We start from the raw sequence: 25490 nt of genomic DNA on the forward strand, positions 1-25490 counted from the left end.
GTCTCCCTGCTCCAACACACCTGATTCAAATGAATGGGTCGTTATCAGGCTTCTGCAGAGCTTGATGATGGCCCAGTCACCAGGGTTGAGAAACATTGCTCTAACAATATGAATAAGTTTCATAAGAATCAACAAAAACAATTTTCAGTTGTGGTGGCCTCAGGCAAACCAGAATGTCTTCACTGACTTGTCAGTAATAACTTCCAAGATCTTTTTATAGTTTACTGTAATTTACTGAGCAGTCTGTAAGTATTTAGATAGTGACACAATTTTTGTACTCACACACTAGATTTGAAATGAAACAATTATTATCTGGTTAAAGTGCAGACTGTCATCTTTAATCTGAGGGCATTTACATCCATATCACACTGTAAGAATTAAAATGTCAAATAATTAAAAATTAAAAGGTCAGCTCAAATAAATGATTTGGCTAACTGAAGCGATAAGACCAGAAGCTGGCATTAAATGTTAAAACAGATTAGCCCGTGTTAAACATCTCTGAACTATAATATTGGAAAATCAACTGACAACAGCAGATTTTTAATTTTTAATTGATTTTTTGTAAATTAATTGATATCGAACATGGAGCAACTTACAGAATTCTTCAGGCAATCATCATCCACGTCAAAGTTGGAGGTGTCGGTGGGGCTACTGACTTCGGGGATGTAGGGGGCCTCGCAGGTGCGAATGTTATCCCAGTCAATGCCAGAGAAAAAGGGGTGCTGCTTGAAGTCCTCAATTCCACTCTGGCCCAGCCGGTGTTCTCGACTGCAGATCAGCCGGCGGATCAGGTCCTTGGCATTCTCTGACACATCTGTCATATGCGAAGGGAACTGGAAGCGCTCCTACAGGGTGATCCCAAAAATGAGGCATAGGGGGTTTATGGTTAGGGGTCTGTCACAGGCAGGGATGGGCAAAAATACACTAAAAGATACAAACGTTATTTACAAAGCTCCTATTTATACATAAACGAAAATCAAAATGGTGGATGTATATATTGCTTTGTCCCGCCCTTAAACTGTATATAAAATACATACATGAAAATACACATGCCAAATACATGTATATGAATTCCTGCTCATCCTTGGTTATGGGAAAGGAATTAGGGATCAGCAAATGCCCTTTTCCAGGGGGATGATATGCTGCTAACAATAAAGCAAAGCCCAAAATATTAAACCAAATATTTAAGGCAGCTCAGGTACAAGTACTCAGAATGCCTACTGAAACCACAACATCAAAATACTTGATTTCATTAGGTAAAATAACATTCTGAAAACTTCAATAACATGTATCCTCCACAATCTTTTTTTAATCACGTCCAGTTAAATGATAATCAGGAGACGTTACCAATGAAAGTGTATGAAAATGCATTAAAACATTTTGTGACCTTATTTTTGAACAATAATTAAGTTCAATAGTCAAGACACTGGGAAAATGGTCACTTGTCATAATGTCATCTTACTAAAAAATGTTTTTCCCCCATGGTTGAACTGTTCCTTATTAGCTGGGTTGGTACTCCAGATGTGCCTCTTCCCTATTTGATTTTAAGTAGCCTGCTGTTTTGGCTTAGCTTTCCTCACCTTGTGGTTCATGATTTTGCCATAGGTCTCCACCAGGGATTCTGCATAAAAAGGAGTTTCCCCAAAGAGCATTTCATACATGCAGACGCCCAAAGACCACCAGTCACACTCTGGCCCATATTTCCCTTTCCCGTCCTCCATTGCCTGTAAGATCTCAGGGGAGATGTAGTCAGGTGTGCCCACAGCCACAGATGACTGGACCTGTGAAAAAGAATGGAGGAACAGGTGTAGCTTGCTTTCAACTGACAACAACAACAAGAAGAATTATATGCACAATGCAATGCACAGTTTCATTTGCCAGTCAATTTCATTCTGTTGTTCTGCGCTTTTATATCACAAAGGACATTTATTTATGACTGAAGATAAAATTCTGCCATAAACACAAGGGGGCAATAATGACATTGTATGAAGATTCCCTTCTGTCCAGACATCCTTGGATGTCCAAAAATGTATGGGGACGTTTGTTTTGCATCAAATAAACATGAGTTGTTCATCTGAAACTTCTTTCTGAAATTTCTGCGGATGCCTTCATTCTGATTCCCAAATTGATAGGCAGTGAAGAGTGGGCTGGTGCAGTCAAGGCCTTAGAAAAGCTAATATGTGAAAGAAAGGGTTGAGTGAATAATTGAATATTTTTAGAATTTACAAAACTGTTAAAGATGTTCAGAGTCTGGAGTTAACATGCAGAGTGGGCACCGTGCTTCAGAATTCAGAAATTTCAGGACTGAAACAATTTTAACCCCTTAAACCCCACTTAACCTCTTGACGCAAAGCCCCTAGTGGTTGGCACACCGGCGTGCCGAGATTACTGAACTCAGACTTTCAGTGCTACCGCAACCAAAGTATAAGTTAAAAACAAAAACGTGTTGTTTTAGTTTCATTAGTAGACGATACATGACAACTATGCCGAATACGGAGTTTCGCAGCGCCACCATTGTCGCTCTGGTCATTCATTTAACACGCACCCCCTCCCTGCAGTCTCATCTACAACTACACCCCCCACCCATGACATAATGGACAATATTGTCTATCTTGGCATTCATAAAAATATTCTTTCACCACTCAAAAATCGTATTCCGTCATAGCAACAAGATAAACCCGACAGTAGCCCTAAGATATGCCAATACAGCAGTGAAAACGCTGCTCACTGAATAACGAAATAAACGAGAAAAGGTTTTTTTAAATGATACCATGTCATTTTGCAGTCAATATCTGGGACTAAATATTGAATAAATATACAACCTTACCATTGGCTTTGTGCGTAGAGATGTCCCTTTTGTGACTGAATGGTCATATATTGTCTTGGACAATCCGTTTGTGAAATATACGCGCATTTGTGATGCCTGGGTACCTTCCAAAATAGCTGTGCGTAATACCACACGTGTTGTTTACGGCGTTGTCACCCTTTTTAGTACAGTCTGGCTTGATTGACAATTCATTTATTCAGTAGGTGAGAGTATAAGCTTTCTAACGATCTATAACAATTTTGCTTTTGGAATAGCGTTTTTTAGGTCAGCGTAACCGAAATTCTTCTTATCATCGCATTCACTTACACATTCACTCTGTGGTAGCAGTAAAAGACGCTGCACCTAACGAAACGTGGTCAATCATTTTTCGTAATTTCTTGGAAAATACTATTATTATTGAGGACTTCTGGGCATAGCTAAGCCATACGTTTGCTGATAGACCTAGCTGACATCGTTTTCTGGAGCAAAACAGAAGCAAATAGAACTGTCATTGATTTACTGTCTCTGTCTCCATCTACTGAATATAGATAAAATGTCATCATTGCTATATAAGTATTACTGCTCAAATATTTCGGTTATATATGTTATTTTTTAAACTGAGTGTCTTTAAATAGGTTAGTGGTATTATATAATGTGGATATTTCACACTGTAATGTTAGCGTTAGTTAGTGTAATAGCAGCCATACCACCACGCACTCTGCGCCTGCCGACTGGCTGAAGCTAAGCAAGTGTGGGCCTGGTTAGTACTTGGATGGGAGACCACCAGGGAATACTGAGTTTCTGCTGGAAGTGGTGTTGGTGGGCCAGCAGGGGGCAATCTTCCCTCTGGTCAAATAAACCCCAATGCCCCAGTGCAGTGATGGGGACATTGTACTGTAGGAGATGCCATCTTTCGGGTGAGATGTTAAACCGAGGTCCTGACTCACTGTGGTCATTAAAGATCCCAAGACACTTATCGCAAAGAGTAGCGGGTTCCCCGGTGTCCTGGCTAAAAACCCAGATCTGGCTATCACAAAAACTTGCCACCTAATCATCCCCTGATTTAATTGGCTAAAAAAATGTCCTCTCCCTCCAGTGTAGCTGCTCACTGGCCAATAATAGAGGATTATGGTTGTACTGGGCAGCTCCCAGGTGTGAATGTGTATGAGCGTGAAGCAGGGCGTACCTGCAAATGAGCATCCGTGCTCAGCGAACCTACCCTGGGTAAATAAAAGTTAAATAAAAAAATAAATAAAAATAATTTTTGTGATGCATGCAACAGTGATGACGAACGAGAGTGTTGGAACATTTCCAAAACATGGTGGGTGGTAAAAATTGTTTTCATGTCGTCCCATCCCCTTACAAGAAAATATACGAGAGTACAGGGTATAGAAATACATACAAGAGTTAATTATTACACATTTAGGACGCATTACTCCGCTTTACTACTCCCATGACTCCTCCTACCTTCACGGGTCTATTGTGTAATGGAGAAGCGCAACAGGCAACACGGCATGGGTAGGATACGAATGCTTGCCGTCCTGTACCGTGCTGTCCCGGTCAATGGAGAAGCGCCATTAGTGTAAGCAGGGATACTCAAATCTGGCCCTTGAATCTAAATTGGGTCTGGTTTTCTTTTATCTAGGTTATTAACTGAACAATTCATGCTACTGATTGGCCAGGCAGTCTTCACACCTGACTCCCAGGTAAAGGGAGGGTGGAAAACCTTGGCCCTTGACCAGAAGTTCTTGGCCCTCAAGTACCATGATTTGAGAAGCAGGAGTCTGAAGTGTAAAGTGCAAGTGCATTTAGGAAATGACCAAATGCGCTGTTGCTAGTTTAAGGGCAGATGGTTTGAGAGCAAAGGACGATGCAAGGTTCTGTGGAACATCTAATTTACTATTTTTTCACAATTTTGTTCTCAGCCCTTGGAAACTGCAAAGAGACCCGCCAGCATAAGACATGTTGAGGTAAGATACTGAAAGAAGGAACTGGGGGGAGTGGGGGGCGCCATTTGAGGTGTGAATGTGTGTTTATGTGTGTGAGTAGGGGTCACTTTGTGAGTGTATGTGTGTCCATAGGGGGGCCTGGGAAACTATGTTGGCAGTCCACATAATCATACAATTATGTGCATTTAGTTGGACATTCTGATCAGGACATACCAGAATAAAAGCGGAAGTCAGGGCGTCACTGTTGACATCGTAACTTGGTTTAATTATTACCTGACCTCATTACATTGTAGCTCACCCACATAACACGCAAAGCTGATTCTCCCAAAAAGATCTGAAAACGTTAAATATTTAATGTCACCACAACGCTCACTAGGAGACAGGGGTAATTAACCTATAACCTTAAAAATATGTTATGTATTGTAGATTGACCTGAACCAATAATTATATATGGAAAGAAATTAGTATTCCGTGGACCATGCCTAATGATTAAGTATTCACAGGTCATGAGAAGTATCCATCCCATTCCCGCTTCCTCTCTTTCAGTAGATAAAATGTGTACCTTTCTTTTAGCTTGCAGTCAGTTTTTAACTGAAGGTGGGCATCTGAGTCCTGAAACTAGGTCAGGCATTCTACATTTCACCTCTGGTCTTTTGGAACATCCTGCTGTCTTTTGGTTTTTCCTGCAGTTGTCTTGGCACATTCTTGTTACCAAACAAATGTTACTTGAAACAATGTAGGAAACATTGGGTAGCATTGCTTTGGAATAAAGCTTGTTCAATTTGTGTGAGCTAAGAAAGGCAATATTGCATCATGTAACTTGGCACAATTTTGATATCTACACTGTTAATGGAAGGCCAAGATTTGAAGCAATGACTTATAGACAGCGCCTTGCATATATGAGTAACCTGACATTTTTGTAAATTTTTTTGTTTTTCATCAAATATAATTTCTTTTTGTGTTTGTCATGAATTAGTGAAAATAGGAATTCATATAAATGTAGGCTATGAGAGAAATGCATACACAATCCATGCATTCTAACACACATTCTAGCTGAAAGAAATAGGCATGGATTCAATCATTTTTCCTTTACCATGAATGAAAAATGAAGTGTATGTCATATTTTTAAATGGAAGCATTTATAATGGGCTACTGTACACGACAGATTTAGCAATTGTCTGTATGTCGGTAGAGGATATATAGGGCTAGCTAACATTAATTTAGAAATGTGGCTTTGCAGGGTAGCGACATTAGTCTAATAAAAAAATGAATCAAACAGTAGAAACGGAAGGGCGGTCCATCTGAGATCACTTTTTAAGAAAATCGAAATATCTGCCATGAAGACGTCATTAGCTTGCACCAGTTTCTATACGACCGGTAATGTTACCTACGGACGGAAATGCAATGTAAGGTCAAATTTTGACTGTCAGATGGGAACCTGGTTGACCATTACCACATATATGGACTGTTGAAAGCATTACATGTATTTTCATGTAAATTACTGGGAATGATATGAAAAATGTGTGCAAATGATAAATTGCCTACATAAGCATTTGTATTATAGAAAGACCACCACGTTCGGCCTCCATAGAAAAGTATCTAAGAGACAGATAAAAGCATCTGGTCACATTCCATCGTACAAAGTATCTTGTAATTTTCATTAGATTTTTAATGGTTCCCCTGTGTCTACAGGGGAAGGGGAGTATGCTCCCTGGAGGAGAGTGGGGGGTGGGGGGGTGTCTCTTGGTGGTGGGGAGGGTGTTCCTGTACAGACCTTATTTGGGCATGCAAAGGAGAGTGTGTAAAGTGGAAGGCTTGCTCAGGATTGCATTTAAGGGAAGTCCAAAGAAACATTCAAGGAGAATCTGCTTAACAGTTCTCGAGGTACCATCATCAAAGAGAATCTGCTTAACAGTTCTCCTAGTACCATCATCGGAGGAAAATCTGTTTGACAGTTCTCCTGGTACCACAGTCTTCTTGTATGAGTATTTTGTAATTTGGGCATGCATCATTCATCTCTTTGTGTTCCTTTTCTTTGTCTTTGTAAGTCTTTTCTCATAGAATAGCAGTCTTTATTTGTCTTGCTTTGCAAAATATCATGTTTACCTTTAACTGCCTATCCCTGGATATTGTCAATGGTCATATTCATTATAAGCTGTTTTCCCTTTTCAGTGCATCTAACGTATGTGGTTTGCATATACACTGACCCGGGTGTGCATCTCTGTGAGGATCAGTCAATGTATTAAATAGCCATACAGTAGGGGACTTAGGGGTAACACCGTAATATGGGTTACTCACCGGACATAGTGATAGTTTCACTGACCGGAAGTGCACTTGCTCTGGGACAGATGTTAGTTTCAGCGTCCAGACGGATAGTTATTAGGTCATAGTCCAGGATATTTAGATAGTTTCACTAACCAGATGGAGTAACCTTAGTTAGGGCTTCCTGAGATAGATGTTAGTTTTGGAAGCCAGAAAATAATTTTCCAGGTTAAAGTTGGTTATTCATGGCATGAAAACATTGCTTGCAAGATTCCCGGATGAGTAGCCACTTTACCTGCCAGGATAGAAGGTCTTAGTGTCAGAAAACAATTAGATGAATGCCTGGCATCAGTAGACAGTCTTGCTCTCCAGGGTACAAGTCTTGCCACCCACAATTTCAGCACACCCCAGTCAATACACGTATACGCAAACCAGTATTCGCATCCACATTATATATTTTGGAGTCCGATAAACTTGGTTTCCTTCTTGCGAACAAATCTAAATAAACTTGTCTTCCTCTCTGTGACCATGGTTAAATCCTTACAGTTTGGTGACCCCGACTTGATCGGCAGGATGCATATTTAAAGTGTGGGTATATTTTAGTTGTATTTCAGAAATATAAATGAGTTTCCCGCAAAGATTATACAGATGCAAAAGCAATAGTTAAAATTTTTCATTTTTAGCTACCCAGCAAGGCAGTGAGTAAAAAGTTTTCATGAGTCCGAGGGGAGATTCGAACCTAGCCTGTCACTCATCCAATTGTGTAGACACGCTACCCGGTGAGCTACTAGTGAAGGATACATAAGAACAGCAAAGTTCTTCTCTTTTAAACAAGTGCACTTCTATATGTCATTTTGTGTGTGCTTCCGATGTTTTTATTGGCTGATGTACCTAAATGTCTAATGGGAGACATATTATTTGTGGGCCTGGAGCATTTGTGATGATGTAATCAGGCAGGAAAATTAAGAAGGAAAAAACACAAAATCCCCTAAGTTTGGGGCTTTATTGTGTGGACGTGTGAAGTTGTTCGTGAATTCTGTCTGTTGAAATGGGGTATATTCAGTTTTTTATTTTGAATAACTTTGCTAAAATTTCTAAAAACCTGTTTTCGCTTTGTCATTATGGGGTATTGGGTGTAGACTGGTGCGAATAAAAATGAATTTAATCCATTTTAGAATAAAGCTGTAACGTAACAAAATGTGGAAAAAGTGAAGGGGTCTGAATACTTCCCGAAGGCACTGTTTGCTTCTGCTTCTACAGAGTCAAAGCTTCCCAGTCCAGGGTGATGCTCACTTTCACTGTCACTACTATTAGCCAATCCCTTCAATATTTTCTTCAAAGTCCTTCTCTTATTTTTGCTTGCCATGATTTGGCTTTTGTAAGCATCTGCCAATGAACAAAGCCATTATAAACAATAGATGGTGTGTGCGCAAAGCTGTACCTCGTGTTCTGCAAAACCGCCCTCCTGCAAGTTGCTGGTTATGCAACAGAATCTCTCAGCTAGGTAGAAGCCGAAAACTAATTTTGAAAGCTGTAGAAATGATCTTGAAGAATATGAGACTGTCAAGAAACTGCGACATATAACGTGGTTTCCAGCAAGGGCAAGAGTCATGATGTGTAGATTGTACAGAGGGTCGATTTTTCACTGGAAGTTGCTGTTGAAAAACAGCATTTGAGCAGTTCTCACATTTGAAGTTGCATACATATACAGAAATGCTTGTTTTCAGGTGCTCCTGAAAAGACATTCAGCTCAATGGATAATAATGCACTTGACTTTTCCTAGCTGATGTACAAACAGTGGATTCATTTGTTTTGGCTCAGGGAGTAATTTGTTTAGGTAAATCCTAGTAGAGGAGGAATAGCAGCCATTTGCCTTATTGCAGACATTTTTTGGATATTAAAATACTGTAATCAGCAACCTGGGGTGTCAATTTCAGCCCTCCTTGGGAGGGCAGACTGCCTTATTATTTATTTTGTTATCTCTAGTGGTTTTACTGAGTTTAAGTTTTTTTTTTGCATGTGCGAAGAGTCTATGCTTTACAATGGTATACGTGTTATAGCGCTGTACCTTGAATCAATGACTGATAAAAGCAATAATTTATTATTATAAAGACAATATTATTGTTAGAAGCCAGCATCTAATCGAATGATCATTGGGCTTTAAAGGGTTTAAAATATCTTTCAGAAGCCAGCATAAAAATGGCAGTAGGACTTATTGCTTGGTGCTGTTCAAGCTTGCCCTGCAGTGCTGGCCTGGGTTTGGCAGCTCCTGGCACTGTGACCACTGTAGGAAAATGGCTGCCTTTCTGGGAGTTGCGAAACTTACTTTCACTGAGGTCTCTCCGTTCACCATGCTACAGCTTGTGGTTAGTCGAAAAAGCTGAAGACAGTCATAAGTTCATTTGGCACCATAAGTCTGTTTGAATTATGTTGACAACTTTACAAAGATACAAAGTATTAGGGCATCTGGAGGTTCCAAACTTTCAGGCTTATTTTAGGTAATTTATGCTTTGTCTACTTTCTGTTCTTTCTTTGTCCATGTTGTGTTCTTTTTTTTTCCAGCACAACTTGGTGTTCCATCAAAGAGAAGATGGAGTGTCCTTTGATATTGCAACATCTTATTAATTAAAATATTCAATTGAAAACTATAAAGGAGAATTTTGGGGTTATAATTCAAGACATACTTAATGCTTGGCTCTCAGTATGTATAGCCATCAAAACAAATGAGTATTGGCATGATGTCATTCCCATCTTTCATAATCATAACCTCATTATGGGCAATTACCTTATAGCTTTCCCAGAGTGAAGTAGTAGAGGGATACACATTTTTCAGCACAGAAAGGCCTCACTTTCCATTTGCCATGCTTTCTTCTTTCTTTCTGTTTTTACAGTTATGCAAAGCGCTGCGCGCCTATGAAGTTCCATTAAAGTTTGAAGGTGGGCACCCACCCCCTCAAAGTTTTTATGCAGAATGGTTAAAACATTGTATCAAATCGCTATAAATTTATTTTGGAGCAGACACAATTAACCTTGCCCTGTAATAATTTGTGGAGACGTCTCATTTTGTAGGAGTTAAACTTGCAATTTTATGGTCAAACACTATATTGTCCTCAAAAAATCTAGATAAGTTGATTCAGTAGAAGTTCATATACAGATATTATTTCTCACACCAAAGCGTTTTCCAAATGAAACTTTTAAAATCTCCATTTTGCTCCCTTTGTTCCAATGAGAAACTTGGAACCTTTTTTCTCATGACATGGGAATGTCCCAAGGTGCTCTATTTTTGAAAAATAGTCTGTGGGACACTTTCTTGAATCATAGGTAAAAATATCCCTTTCTTACCACATAATTTGCGACTTAATGATTGTTCAACTCTTGATCTTTCCTTTGCATAAAGGCAGTCGTGGCTTGCTGGCCTGACAGCTGCAAAAAAATGGCAGCATGGAGATGAAAGCCTGAGCACACTTTGGCCAAGCACAAGCGTGGTTGTTTTCATTCCTAAACGTAGCTTCTCTTGAAGGCTCAACTGCAAGATTTCAAAGAACCAAAATTTCTTACACAGAACCTGGGATGTTGCATAGAGAAAGATTACAACCTACATATACTCTCATGCTCCTAAAGGGTCCTTTTAGGATGAGATAGGAGAAATGTGAGGAGGATTTGAACCGTTGTCGCTAAAAAAATGGCACAATAAAATAGTTTACAGATAGAAAATTGAGATAGAACCATTTGTTTCAACACTTTCAAACAACCAGACTGATTGGAAACTTAACCATACAAAAAAAAATGAATGAATGCAAATAAACCCAATCTGGCCTGCAGCTTAAGGCGATAATAAAACCAAGAACAACACTTTAATCATGTTCTTATTTCCATATCTTGTACCTTATCCTCTGACAGACTACAACTGGTAGTCCATACTACAATGCACTTTTGTCCTCCATTTTCTGTACAGATTATAACAGAGGAAGTTTTATGGGACTGTGGGTGTTGGAGATAAATGTTTTTTGCTCTTTCTTGTGTGTTTTATGCTATGCATGTGGACTTGACTGCAAACCAGTTTCCCTATATGTGATACTAAAGACTGAGTGATTGAGTCTGAGAGCAGAGAGAGGTTTAGTTTTTGGGTGGCACACTGAACTCACTGTTCCATCCTCCATTAGTTTGAGGCAGGAGCCAAAGTCTGCCAGCCGGATGTGTCCATTCATGTCCATCAGGATGTTGTCTGGTTTGATGTCCCTGAGTGAGACAAAGAAGAAAACATAAAATGTCTTCAGATAGTTAAAAAAAAAACAAATAAAAGAACAAACAAAAAAAGAACATACATAAATCTAGTTGTCTCGTTAAATGGAAAGCTTCATAAATAAATAAAATAAATAAATAAAAGTGAGCTCCATAACATTTGGGACGAAGATGTATCTTTTTCTTGATTTGGGTCAGTACTCTACAATTTTAGATTTGTAATCCCTGTTGTAGCGACAGGACCTGTGTTGCATTTGAACGGTCTCGCCGGAGCTTTGTTTTTTTTTTTACATCTTTCTTCAAGATTTACCTATCCACGGATTACATCAAAATAGGTCTCCAGCATATTTCAAAGCAAGTCTCTACATTTCCTGTCTGGATTACACCTCACATCTCTATAAAGGATTTACCAGTCACCCAACTTTACTCGTCTAGCTCTTTTTCTCACCTTACCTAACGCAAGCATTCTCACAACTGCTCGGTTGTCTAGACTTTGCTTCAGTGGGTAAGTCCAGTCCGGCACTCTGTTTGCATAGCTTGTTGCTTGTTGTAGTCCTGTCTCCCCATAGCTGCATAACCACAACAGTGTTGAATTTGTTTGAATAATGCAGCTCTAACTTGGTTTTGGTGTTTTGAGTTTGTGGCACTGACCTGATTTCTCTCAGATTTAAAATGGTACCCAAGAAATCTGAGGAGGACGTTGTTTCTCTCTCAGTAATCTCCGCAATCTTCTAGATCAGCAAAAGGCTTTCTATAAAGATTTCATCACGCAACAAGAGAATAACTTAATGACTTTGTGCAAATGATCTTGGACACTCAACCTATAAATGCTTTGATAAGCTGACTAGAGTTGTATAAGGTAAAATATGCCTAGATTTCACGCAAAGAGATGGATGATCTGAAAGCCACCCTTAACATCTGTGACCGGTGCAATTAAACACTTCCAGTCTTATATCGATACTCTGCAGGCTTAATCATGATCATGGTTGGCAAAGGCTGAGTATCTAGAAAACCAGTCCAGGTGAAATTATATTGTAATAATGGCATTCTGGAGTCGGCTGATGAAAGTTTGTCTGATTCGGAAAAGGAAGCCAGAGAAATTCCAACCGGAAAAATGAAAATCGATCAAAGGCACATTTAAATTGAACGAGCACATCACACTGGGCAACCGGTGGCTGGTGGTAAATAATCAAGACCTATGGTCATTGAGCTGCTCGGGCACAAAGACAAACAGACAATTCTCTCAAAACCTAAACTATTAAAAGGTGCAAGTTTTCACATTAACAAGGACTATTCCAATACTGTGTGTCAAAAGCGTGAAGAACTGGTGCCAGCGATGAAAGCTGCAAGGGCAGACACTGAAATAAGATAAGCTCATAGTGCATCCCCAAAAGGAAAAGTCAAGTAGTCCAGTAGCAGTAACTACCGAGTATGAATAGTAACACACCAATTTGCCAAAAAAAACAAACATATTGCATTATCGATGTACACCTATCAGAAAGAGGAACCCTGATCTGTGGGGTAGCTAGTTTTGTCAGACATGTGTTGAACGGTTTTCCTTTTCATTCTCTGGAAAGTAGTGACCACATTACAAACATTAAAGAGTCAATTATCACAAAGGAGCATTTCATATTTGATCCGTTTGACCTAGAAAGAGGCAACAGTGAAAAATGACTCAATCCGGGATCCTGATTTGAATGTTTTATTCATATCATATACTGTACCATTTTGTAACTAGATAAAAGTAAATCAATTTAACACTCTTTGATGCAAAATGACCTCGGAACTACATTTTTTAAATTTTTATATTTTACATATGAACATACGGAGTCTGGCAAAGAATCATGATAATTTTCATCTTTATCTATCGACTCTTAAAAACACCTTCACAATCATAGCCCTAACAGAGACCGGGCTATCAGGGGATATCAGCAGCCTACACAAGCTCCCTCACAATAACGCAGTTTACCCTTATAGAGGAAACAAAGTGTGAGGCAGAGTATCATTTTTTTATTCAACAGGACTATGAATACAGGATAAAAACAGATTTCTCATAAAAAATCTGAGTGTGACAGCACGTCAAGAAGCACGGAGTGAGTGTTTGGCATGTGTATCTCCCACAACAAAACATTAATGGAATGAACTACTTATAATGATGAATGATAAAGTGACAAAGTATTTTGTGTTATTAAAGTGTTTGAAGCAAAAAGGGTAATGTCATCAAAGAAGTTGCATAAGAAAAGTCGGGATTTGAAGAAAACTGACAACTGCTTAAACCTAACCTCTGATTCCTAGGAAACAAAAACACTGAGGAATCAAACTATATAAGAAAGCAATATGGCCAGTGAAACCTGGCTTGCACCCAGCGAAAGCTTGCAGCTGAACTGTCTGTCCTATTTTTTCCATGATAAGAGAAGATATAGGTGTGGTTATTGGCAAACTTCAGCTACAGCTAGATGCAATGAAATTGGGACTAAACAATTTTAACCAGAAATTTACAGACATGGGGCATGGCTAATGAAGAATGGATGCCTGCGTAAAGAAGCTTGAGGCAACAAATGAGTTGCTCCCGAAAAAAACATTAAGGAGTTGAAAGAGAAAGTTGAAAAACTGGAGAAGTTTAATTGCAGGAAGATTAATCTGTGTGTGTTTGGGCTGAAATGCTACATTGAAAAAGGAAATCCGACAGATTTCAAACCAACATTTTTTAAAGACCTACTTGAAAAAGAAGATTTACCATGCAAACCTGCTCATTGGGCAGGGCCAGAGCTTAAACTGGGATCTAGACCTATGATTGTCAGGATGCAGAAATACCAAGCCAAAGAAGCTATTCTGAGGCTGGCCAGGAGCAGGGGAGAATTCAGTTTTTGGGATATGAGGGTGAAAAATTTCCCTGACCAGATTGTGGAAACTCAAAGAAAAGAGCTGAGTTTACACACATCAAAAAAAAATTACAGGATGCAGAGGTGAAACATGGGTAGTTATACTCTGCGAGTGCCGTCGTGATTGTCAACGGAAAAACTCTAATTTCAGGACGACAAAGCTGCTGAGTGCCACGTCAACAAAGTAATAAAACCAACTTTAAAAGCAGCTGAAGCAGCACAGTTGGTTGGGTAAATCGCTGTAAACTCTAATTGATGATTGCTGGTGAAGTGCTGTAGACTGAGTGGAAAACGGTAGACTGATTAAAGGCACATGTATAGGTAACCAAAAATTTCTGTAGGAATGATATTAAATGGACATATTAAAATGGTGTTTTTCAGACAGAAGTTCAATAATTAATGTTAAATACAAAATAAAAAATAGAAAATTATAATAGAAAATAATAACTTTGTTAATTCCTACAGAACTAAAGTTAGTTATGCAGATACGGAACAACTCTTAGAGCTCTCGCTCCAGTAATTTCGATATGAAAAAAAACACATTTTCAAAATTACAAAATCTAGGCCTGCTATTTAAATTACCGATATCAAAATCAGGCCAAGTTACCAGAAACAATATAGGCTATCTTTGCTCACACAAATGAAACAAACTGTATTCCAAAGCAATGTTTCCGAAATTATTTCAAGTACCTTGGCCCAAACTTAGTCTGTTCAGAGTTGTCTGTACTAACATTATACACTGGGTCTGTCGACTGGTAACAAGGTAGCAAACGTAAAACACGGTCAAAATGGCAAAAGCAAAATTGTAAAGTGCGGGTGTATTTTATTTGGATTTCTGAAATATAAATGAGTTTCCCGCAAAGATTATGCAGTTGCAAAGGCAATAGTTTTAATTTTTTAGATTATTGGATAGCAAGCAAGCAAGCCAGTGTAATGAGTTACATACATGCCTGAGTCCGAGGGGGGATTTGAACCCAGGCCTATTCGTCTTCCAAAGATTCCATAGGCAACTGGGCTAACCAGTGAACTATTAGGGAAGTAGCTGCCAGGGCCACAAATTATGTTTTTTTATTTATTAAACGCGTGCACTTTTATATATGGCCATTTTGCGTATGTATCAGATGTTTTTATTGGCTGAAGTAACTAAATGTCCAAAGGGGAGACATATTCTTGTGGGTTTGAAGAACTTATGATGTAGTCGGCAGGAAAAAGAAGAAGAAGAAGAAGAGACTCATCTGGACCCTACATTTGAGGATTATGCTCTAAATATAAATGGTTATGATATACAGAAAGAATAGAAATGCATATGATGGGGTTAAAATAAATTCAAAATCATATTCCTGTCAATGTGAAAAAGGATCTAATGTCAACTGAAATAGAAGCACTCAGGCTGCATACATGCCATGGGATAAATACAGTGAGCACCATAATTCATTGGAGAGTGACACATTTTTTATTTTGGTTCTGAACCGTTTAGAAATGACAGCACCTTTTGTACATGGTCCCCCCATTTTAAGGTACTACAAGTATTTGTTGAATTGGCTTCACAGATGTGTTTCGTTAGGCAGGTGTGTTAATTTGTGTTGTTAGTGTATGCCCACCATGGTTCATCATTAACAAGAAAAAAAAACAACTGGTGAACTCAATTATGTCAAAAGACCCGGTAGACTGAGGAAGACCACTGTAGTGGATGACCGGAGAATACTCTCTATAGTGAAGAAAACCCCCCTGACAACAGCCCAACAGATCGAAAACACTCTCCTGGATACAGGTGTAGATGTGTCAAAGTCTACCATACCTAGAAGACTACACCAGCAGGACTACAGAGGGTACACTACAAGATGCAAACCACTGATAAGCCTGAAGAACAGAAAGGCGAGATTACAGTTTGCTAAAAAAGCACCTAAAAGAGCCCTTTGGAACAAAGTCTTGTGGACAGATGAGACAAAGATTAACATGTACCAGAGTGATGGAAAGAGGAAAGTGTGGAGAAAAAAAGAAAATGCCCATGATCCAAAGCATACCACCTCATCCGTGAAACATGGTGGAGGGGGTGTTATGGCTTGGGCCTGTATGGCTGCCAGTGGAACGGGTTCACTTGTCTTCAATAGTTGCAGTCAGTAGGGGAATAGTTAACTAATAACAAACTAGTTCTTAATGTTTTCAAAACAAAAAGCATTGTTTTTGGATCAAAGCATTCACTGAGATCAGTGCCGAATTAAAGTTGTAAATCTTGCCATAGAATGAGTTACAGAAACCAGACTTCTAAGGATACAGGATTCTGAACAGGATAAGCGGGTATAGATAAAGGATGGATATTAATTAATATTATTAATTAATTAAAATATTAGTAATTAATTAACTGTGATGGGGATAAGAAGATGTTTTAAATTCCTGCCAGTAAACACAACTAAACATGTCAATAAAGCATTGGTGTTCTCGCATCTGGATTACTCTTTATTAGTTCGGTCCAGCATAGTCACAACCAATGTAAAGAAATTTCAAATAGCTCAAAATAATGCAGCACGTTGTGCCCGTCAATGTCTTTGTAGAACAAATGTAGATACAATACACAACTGTCTATCTTGGCTAAAAGTTATAGATAGATTTATGGCCTCACTAGTTAGTTTTCAAACCATTCAGTGAGCCCTCGTGCCCTGTGTATGGGGGCATTGTTATCATTGTCATGGGGGCATTATGGGGGCTGAATTCATGGGATCGCTCCAGTCCTGTCCTTCGCTCCATGGTCATGGACTGCTTCAGCCCTGTTCCTCCCCTGCCCATGCCTTGACGCTGTCTGGAGCTCCGGATCCATCATCCGGCTCCTCTAAGCTGTTATTATTCCTGTTAGCTTTCACCTCAGCTGTAACCTGCTCAACCCATTTTATTTTATATCTGTTACTTTACACCAGGTTGGCCAGTGGAGGATGGGCTCCCCCTCTTCAGCTGGGTTGCTCACTAAATTTCTTCCCATTGAGGAGTTCCCATTGGGCTCCTTTTTTTTTTTTACCTTATGTACTTGCGATTTGGGGGCTCAGGCCTGGTGTTTTCTCTGTTTGCTCTTTTTTCTCAATCTCTTGCCTTGCTACTCTGTAAAGTGTCTTTCAGACAGTTCTCTGTAAAAAGCCCTTCCCTCTCAGGGGACAAGTGGACCCAAACCATGCCAGGAAAATTCCCCCCACAGCATAACAGAGCCACCGGACCCCATCACTGTAAAGGTCAAGCATTCAGGCCTGCACTGTTCTCTTGGTGTACACCACACATGCACTTGCCCGCTTGTTGAGAATATGGTGATGGGTGACTCATCAGACGATATCACTTTTTTTCCACATCTATGTAGGCCAGTGCCAATGATCTTTGCACTACTGAACTCTCAAATGTGCATTCGTCTTCGTAATGATGGGTTTATGCACTGCAACCCTACTCTATCCCTCTCTGTCGAATAACTGTTCTTGCTGACATGATCACATTCAGCATTGACATTCTCAGTCAGCTGAGAAAGACTTGCTCTTCTGTTTTTCCTTACATATCGCACGAATGCACAAGCATCACAGTCATCAAATGTGCGCTTTCGACCACAATTTACAACCCTATTTACTGATATCTTTCCCATAGATCTAAATGCAGATGTCACTTTAGTCACTGTTCCTATTGAGACACTATCCAGTTGAGCAGTCTTTGTGACTGAAGCCCCAATATCCGTGCCCCAATAATGAACCCTTTTTCAATGTCACTAAGATGGCCTTTTCCTCTTGCCATCAAGCTGCAAAATCAAGGTCAACTGGACCTGCTCAGCATTTTTATACATGCTGCAGAGTTTGATAGGATGTTAATTGCTTAATTGTATCATGCAGTACACCCATCTGTATGTGTGTCTGTGTGTATATATGTATGTATATACAGACAGGTGACAAATTAAAAGAAAAACCTGAAAAAAAGAGTAGAGAAACGTAATGAACGCAGATGCTTCCAGGCAGGTATCGTGAAGCCAGTTGGCTGTGTCATTGTAATCTAGCCTACATAACTACACTACTTTAATATCTTCAAACTTAATAAATGCTGCACACCTAACCACAAAAATGCTTCGCTATCTGTAACGTTGTGCAACCAAAATATTTGCCAGATAAAAATGCTTTTTATCAGCATATTTAACCATCTTTCAGCTATTTCATTGAGTAGGCCTCTAGTGCATGTTCTGCCTATCCGTCGGCAACTAGCTCCCTCTTGTGTTAACTTTTGCATATTTTTAAATTAAAGTTATTTTCAGTGAAATACCATATTTCACTGACATGTATGGTGAAACACAAAGAGACTATCTAGATTACCGTGAACGAGCTACCGTGTGCGACAGTAAGGCCATTTTAATTTTTAGTTAGCCAGCAAGCCAGTGTAATGAGTTAGAGGTTTGCTTGAGTCCGAGGGGGATTTGAACCCGGGTTTATCACTTGTTTAAAACGTTCCAAAGGGAAACACGCTATTCAGTTAGCTATGAGGTAAGCTTTGTTCTTTTAAATGTGCGCACTTGTACATACTGCCTTTCCATATGCCCATTTTGTGTGTGTATCCAATGTTTGTATTACATACTCGATGTGTGTTCTCCTGGCCGTGAGGAGGTAATAAACACAGTCCTCAAAGGGGCGATCTAGGGCAGTTGCACAAGACTGAGCGGAAGAAAGAACAAATCGAAGATGGCTTCATCCTGTTGTTATCTTCTATTTCTCACTGCAACACTTGAAACTGCAGCTTGCACTTGCGTTGTGTTAAGAATTTCAGGTGACACATTTTACAACGCAACAACAACACATGGAAATTGGAAATTGTTCAAAATAAAAGCCAGCCATTTAAAAATACTAATTGGTTATAATCATAATACCAATTATGTTTCTGGAGTAACATTTACATGTAAAAGCTATGCATTTTTTTTTTTTTTTAATTTACCTTATAACATGCTGTTTCTTAGAAATGCAGTAAGTCTTAAATATGAAATACCCAGATCACTCTGTTTTCAGAAAATATAAAATTGATTCCAACATCTTTTTCATAATTAACAGGTCATGAAGTGTTCTAACAACTCTATATATGATAGTTCATCCTTTAACAATTAGCCAGTAGGCTATATAGCATATGTTTAACTACGGTGTGATGAAGTGGGCATGAGTAATGTACTATATATGCCTATGCTATGAAAATGAAGTGTGTGTATCATGCATGTATATTTTCTTGGTGTGCACATCGCGGATGACCTCAAATGGACTCTCAACACCACGTCTCTAGCCAAAAGAGCACAACAGCATCTCCACTTCCTACAGAGACTAAGGAAAGCAAGCCCCCCCTCTATCCTCACCACGTTCTACAGGGGCACCAACGAGAGCGTCCTGACCAACTGTCTCACTACCTGGTATAGGAACTGCAGCATCTCAGACTGCAAGTCCCTGCAGCGGATAGTGAGGACAGCCGAAAGGATCATTGGGGTCCCTCTCCCTTCTATTCAAGACATTTACATCAAACACTGCACACGCGCAAGGCCCGCAGCATAGCTGAGGATCCCTCCCACCCCTCCCATGGTCACTTTTCCCCCCTGCCATCTGGCAAAAGGTACCGCAGCATATGGGCCAGATCTGCCAGACTCTGCAACAGCTTCTTCCCTCAAGCTGTCAGGCTCCTTAACTCACTGCTGCCTCCTTTGACCCACACCACCCTAACTTAACAGAATACAGCCAAGCTGCACCGCCCCACCCCACTAGCCACTTATTTTATTTTTATACACCCTGTTGCACTACATTTCCTCTGGACTATTTTCTCAGAGACTACCTCCACCACTATTCCATTCTGCTACACCATGCTTTACACACATTTATTTTTTTATTGTAACTTAATTCTTAATTTTATTCCATTTAGTTTATTCATTGTGTACTGTTCTGTTTTTATACTGTCCTGCACTGTATTGTATGAAGTTGCACTCATCATGTCTATTACACTTGCACTGTCTTGTTGTCACTTGCACTATGTCTACTCATGGGCATACAGCCCCGTCCTTGTCTGTATGTCTTGTATGTATATTGTATATATTGCACCAAGGACCAGGAGAAATCCAATTTCGTTCCACTGTAATCTCCATGGTATATGGCTGGAATGACAATAAAACTGACTTGACTTGACTTGATCATCTGAAAAGACTATGGATACAGAAGAACTGCATTCTAATTACCTAAGCCTTTCTACCACATAGAACTGCATTGCAAATCAAATATTTTGTATTGTTATATGAAATAATAATCACAAATGATAGCTATTTTTGCCTGGGTTGTATAGAATGCAAATTAGGTCAATTAAGTCCCTAATGCATGATAAATGCATCCAATATATACTGGTATTTTGCCTCCCCTGTATGAAGCATCAAATTGGTATGGACCCATTAGTATTTTGTGCAAGTGCAAGTAAATGCACTACTAATGTCATACTCTACTGCCTCAACTAGACATTGATAGTATCCATATGGTATGGAGGTATTTTAAATATGTACACAGTATAAGGTCCATTGTTAATTCAACTCTTGATAGTTAAGTATAGAGTACACATCAACTGTGCTCTGCTAGAAACAGAACTGTGTTGACAATGTCACTGTCGACAAACACATCCGGGTGTACCCCAATCAGAAGCCCTGGATGACAAAAGAGGTCAAAAACCTTCGGTGCTTGGCCCCTAAATAATACTAACGATTACAATAGGTGCCCTGCACCTTCGGTGCTTGGCCCCTAATAAAATAAAAAATTCCAAAATAAAAAATATATATACAGTACATAGCCTATATATTAAATATATTATATATTCTGCCTAAATGCGCTTTCAAAACCATACCGTCGCGTCCACATATTTATTTCCAAAAAGAGCCTAGGCCGCGCACTCTGTGCTTGCTCCTTTCTTGCTCCTTTCTGAGGTGGTCTGAAGATTTGCAGCGCGCAAAGGTCGTTCTGTCTGTCAAAGCGTCACTTTTGTTTCTTCAGCGACCGAAAGACAACGAAAAGGTAGGTAGCGACGCTTCAAATATTACAAAAATACCATAGTGTTAACCAGTGTTTAAATTGGACCAAAATAAATCAAAAGAAGAGTCGGTATATACAAGTCCTGACAGCTCCTGCCCATCTCAAGCACTGGTGTTAACTATCATTTGGTGATGACAACTGGCGGATCCTAACTCTGTTCGGGCAAGTGGAATGCCTCATGCAGTTGTCTGATCGGACAAGTAAAAAATAAATGTGATAAATATGTAACGTTATCTGAAAGTAAACCTGTTCCAGTTTAGCTATGTACACGCCTAGCCTTTTTTATCTAGAGCTGCTGTTATAATGGTACAATACATCTGATTAAAATGGTGACCTGGAGAAACCCATCGGATGTTGCGTCCGCAAATTGTTGGCAAATCGCCAAAACAGCGCAAATTTAAAAAAAATTTTTTTTAGGGCATTTAAAATGTGAGTGATTCAACTACTTCCATGTCCATACTACAATATGGTGATTTTTTCCCATGAAAACGAAAGGGAAAGCAAAACTGAGCGTTAGGCTACAGTTCCTACAGCTGACAAAGAGGGCTGCATTCCAATGACGATTATGATTATATCGAGAGGGGCAGTCTCACAAGCTGCTGCAGTGTCCAGAAATTAATACAGACAACACTAGCTAATAGAAAATACATTAATCAAGCATCTGAGTTAGTTAGGAAATTTTTGCATCATGCCTCTCAGTAGAATAAGAATGTAACAGAACAGAATCTTTAAAGCCATTTTTCTCACTTTTTACTTTTTTTTTGCATGGACAAAGCATGTAAACTCATGTCACTGAGTGTGAGAGAGATGGAGAGAGGGCTTTGAATGTGGACCCAGCTCAAATTATATTGTTAAATAAAAAGATAAAACATTCCAACTAAGTACCATTTTGTCATGGTAATTAAGTTAATTTAGCAGAAAAATGTCCCTTAACTTTTCTTGAGTATCAATTTTGGTTATATAGTCCTATAATCTTGAAGATAGATGGACAATGTGCTCTTTTAATTGTTCTCACCCCACCATAACTCAAAATACAGGCCTATATTGCTTTAATATTTACAAACAACACAAGGGTTAACAAACCTTTATGGTTTTAAAGTACATCTAAAACTACTTTTTAGCTCTTGCAAACTGCTATTCCTTGTATCAAGACCACGTCAGAGCTAAAAGATAGAATTAGATTTTTTTTTTTTTTTAAAACCTCTCAAGAGGTTATGTTTTCATAGTCTTAAACTTTCTCGCCTTTGCTAAACCCAGCCCCCCGTCGGATACCACCACACCGAGAGGTAAATTCCACAGGAAACACTGTATGATACTAAACCTGGCATCGGTATCAAAGCCAAAATTTCGGTAACATGACAACACTAGTCTGACGCCTTTTTTAGTTGCAGCACGGAAGCGCTGCAGCTCTAAATACACGCCGGGCCATCTAAGTGTTACAACATGCCATCTAAGTGTTACGACATAGTGAAGGCCTTTACGGCAAGCGGCCAGGACACATCCATGTCGACGCAACTAAATAATCCGACATCCTCTTCGCATCAACATTTTATACAATCATCATGATATTCAGTAGATATGTTGGGTGAAGGTACATGATCATGAGGACAAAACCATTTTAAAATCGCTCCACAGAGTGCGCAATAGTGCCAATGCTTGGACCCCTCCCAACGCCGCTTGCAGCTTTAATTATAGTTGTTTATTTATTTATTTTTTTAAATGCTTTTATTAATAGGCTATAGTGGTATGTCCATGGGAAGTTAAATAGCACCTGGCCTATGCATCTCGGCTTATTAGCTTTCATCAGGGTATGATCCAATGTCTTCTAAACCCACCTGTGTTATCAAAAGTAATGCAGGTTTAACCCTCTGGGGTCGGGAGCTCCGCTGGCGGAGCTCAACATGATTAAATGAACTTTCGTTTCTATTTAGATGCTTAACTTCACAAGTTGTTATCATACAGACGCAACAAAAACATTGACAGAAACCTTAGAATCACAACTTTCCAATGCGCCCACTGGCAATAGTAATGAGTTTTAAAACAATTCATATTATGTGAATTTCGCTCAGCAGGAAGTCCGCCCAAATCGCATTCACATGTTAACGACATTATAACTACTCTCCATAGAAGGAGACTAGGGGAGGGACGATGCGAGATCCATGTGAGAAATGCCAAGTCTGCGAAAGCGGGATAGAATGTCAAAGTGTAGCCTAATTAACTTCTTTTGAGGTAAACATTTAATTTAATTATGGAAAATGGTCCGTCCGGAAGCCGACACTGTTGAAGAGCGGTGTCATTTCGAACACCAAACTGATCCAGCTGAGGATCAACTTCATGAGTAAGTATACTTCTTATGATCATATTGGTAAATATGTGTACTGTATTGCAACGTATCTCTGTGTTTGTAGGAATATCCAGCAATATGCACGTTTGAAAATTCCCACACTACGAACAATTCAAACTATTGCATCTCAAAATTATAGGCTAGGCTCTCTGCGTCTGGTTGTGTTAGAAGTATCAGGTAGACTGTATTTTTTTTCGATCATATTGGTAATAAATAGCCCATGCCTGGCGTGTAGTGGCGTGGATAGGATTCTAAAACTGATGTCCTCGCACAATCAATATTAGCATACTGTAAGTAAATTCGGGAAATAGCAATAAAATAACCACTTAGCTAAACAGACCTAGCCTAGTTCAGATTGAGACATTGTTATTGATGAGTTGCGTGTAGTTGAGCTGGAATATCAATGTTTATTTAGTTTAGCTAATGTTGTTTCGTTGATGGCTTGCACTATTTGTAAATGTGTGCTGTATTACATTCTCTGTGTGTTTGTAGGAATATTCACTAATATGCGCGCTTGTAAATTCCCACACTACGAACGATTCTAATCATTGCTTCTCAAAATTATAGGCTACCTCTCTGTATCTGGTTGTGTTTGTTTGGTTCTTTGTTTGTATATGATGTAACCATGTCACATTTCCTAAGTTTTGTTTTCATTAGTTAGTGGTTTGTCCCTTTTTTGTAAAGCACATTTAATTTTCACCTGTTGAAGGAAATGTGCTATATAAATAAAGTTTGATTTGATGTCACGTTTCCTAACAATTTTGTTTTTAATCTTATTTACAGAGATGCTGATCAGGAAACAAGAGGTCACGCAGGTGTTGCAAGAGTACACCAGTCTCATCTCATCTTCCTTGCATATAGTTTGCTTCAATAAATGTTCTGAAAATCAAAAGATGTCTTTTTGATTCTGTCTTCTAAATGGCTCACTGAGTCTTTGTCTTAGTGGTGGGGAGGCATGCGGCCAGGTGTGAATAGCCTACTTAGCTGGCAGGTCCTCCTACCAAATGCATATTCATTACAGAAAGGCCATTTGCTCTCCCATTCTCACCTGGTGTTGAAAAATACTAGTCACAACACTAACTTTTAGCAATTTATTTTATATTTCTCATTGTATTTGCTAAAATATTGTCATCTTTTGATACCCAAGACCCTAATGAACACATTTCAGTGATCCAAAAACTTTGATACTATTTCTTAGTGTGTTTTATTACAACATTTCTGTGCATGTTCAAAAGTACTGTTTACAGTTTGTGTGTTTTTAGAGCAATTTACAATCCACATATGATTATGACCTACTTACTGCTGCCATATTATTGTAGCTGAGTTTGTGCTGAAAACAGAGATATGAAACACTTTGGAATCACTGCATATAAAGTTGATCAAATTTACATAAATGTCAGAGCATGGCACAATCACCAGTGTGCCTCATTTTACCCTCAGACCCCAGAGGGTTAAGCTATACCATACTGTAACTAATCTCATGTAGTGTTTTCCTTTGATATGTCTGCAAAATATTTAATCCTCATCATCATTATAGTTTAAAACAAGCGCAAATCCGCAATAGCTGCGACGGCACACGCACACTTTTGTGGACCAACCGACCGACAGACAGAGCTATAGAGCTGCGGTCATAGCTAATAAAAATTATTTGAAATATAATGAATGGGTCCCAAATGTGTAGCTTGTAACACTCAAAGATGTAGATGTCTTTATTAGCTGCGACCGCAGCCCTATAGCTCTGTCTGTCAGTCGGTTCGCTGGTCCACAAAAAGTGTCCCACACCGTAGCGGTATTACAAAAGGGCGCAGAACTCCCGAATAAATTCACTGATTTGCACAAGATTTTGTGGAAAGGTTAGTCATGAGCCAAAGAGGTCACGTATTTGTGTGAGGGTGTGTGTGGATGCATGCACACATGGATGCATGCGCATGTGCTGTCACAGCTATTGTGGATTCGCGCTTG

General features: G+C 39.2%; 1 protein-coding gene across 8 annotated transcripts in view; it reads right to left on the reverse strand.

Moving 5' to 3' along the window:
* LOC135257857 (serine/threonine-protein kinase MRCK alpha-like) overlaps nucleotides 1–25490 on the reverse strand; it is a 377275-nt gene that overhangs the window by 216718 nt on the left and 135067 nt on the right. For all 8 annotated transcript variants that reach the window (XM_064341039.1, XM_064341035.1, XM_064341036.1 and 5 more), the window contains exons 6-8: nucleotides 11163–11256; nucleotides 1581–1781; nucleotides 597–845 (exon numbers count right to left, since the gene is read on the reverse strand). In XM_064341039.1, coding sequence (XP_064197109.1) covers nucleotides 597–845; nucleotides 1581–1781; nucleotides 11163–11256 — 544 coding nt within the window. The remainder of the gene's footprint in view (nucleotides 1–596; nucleotides 846–1580; nucleotides 1782–11162; nucleotides 11257–25490) is intronic.

Source organism: Anguilla rostrata, chromosome 6 (genome assembly GCF_018555375.3).
Source record: "Anguilla rostrata isolate EN2019 chromosome 6, ASM1855537v3, whole genome shotgun sequence".
Taxonomy (NCBI): Eukaryota; Metazoa; Chordata; class Actinopteri; order Anguilliformes; family Anguillidae; genus Anguilla; species Anguilla rostrata.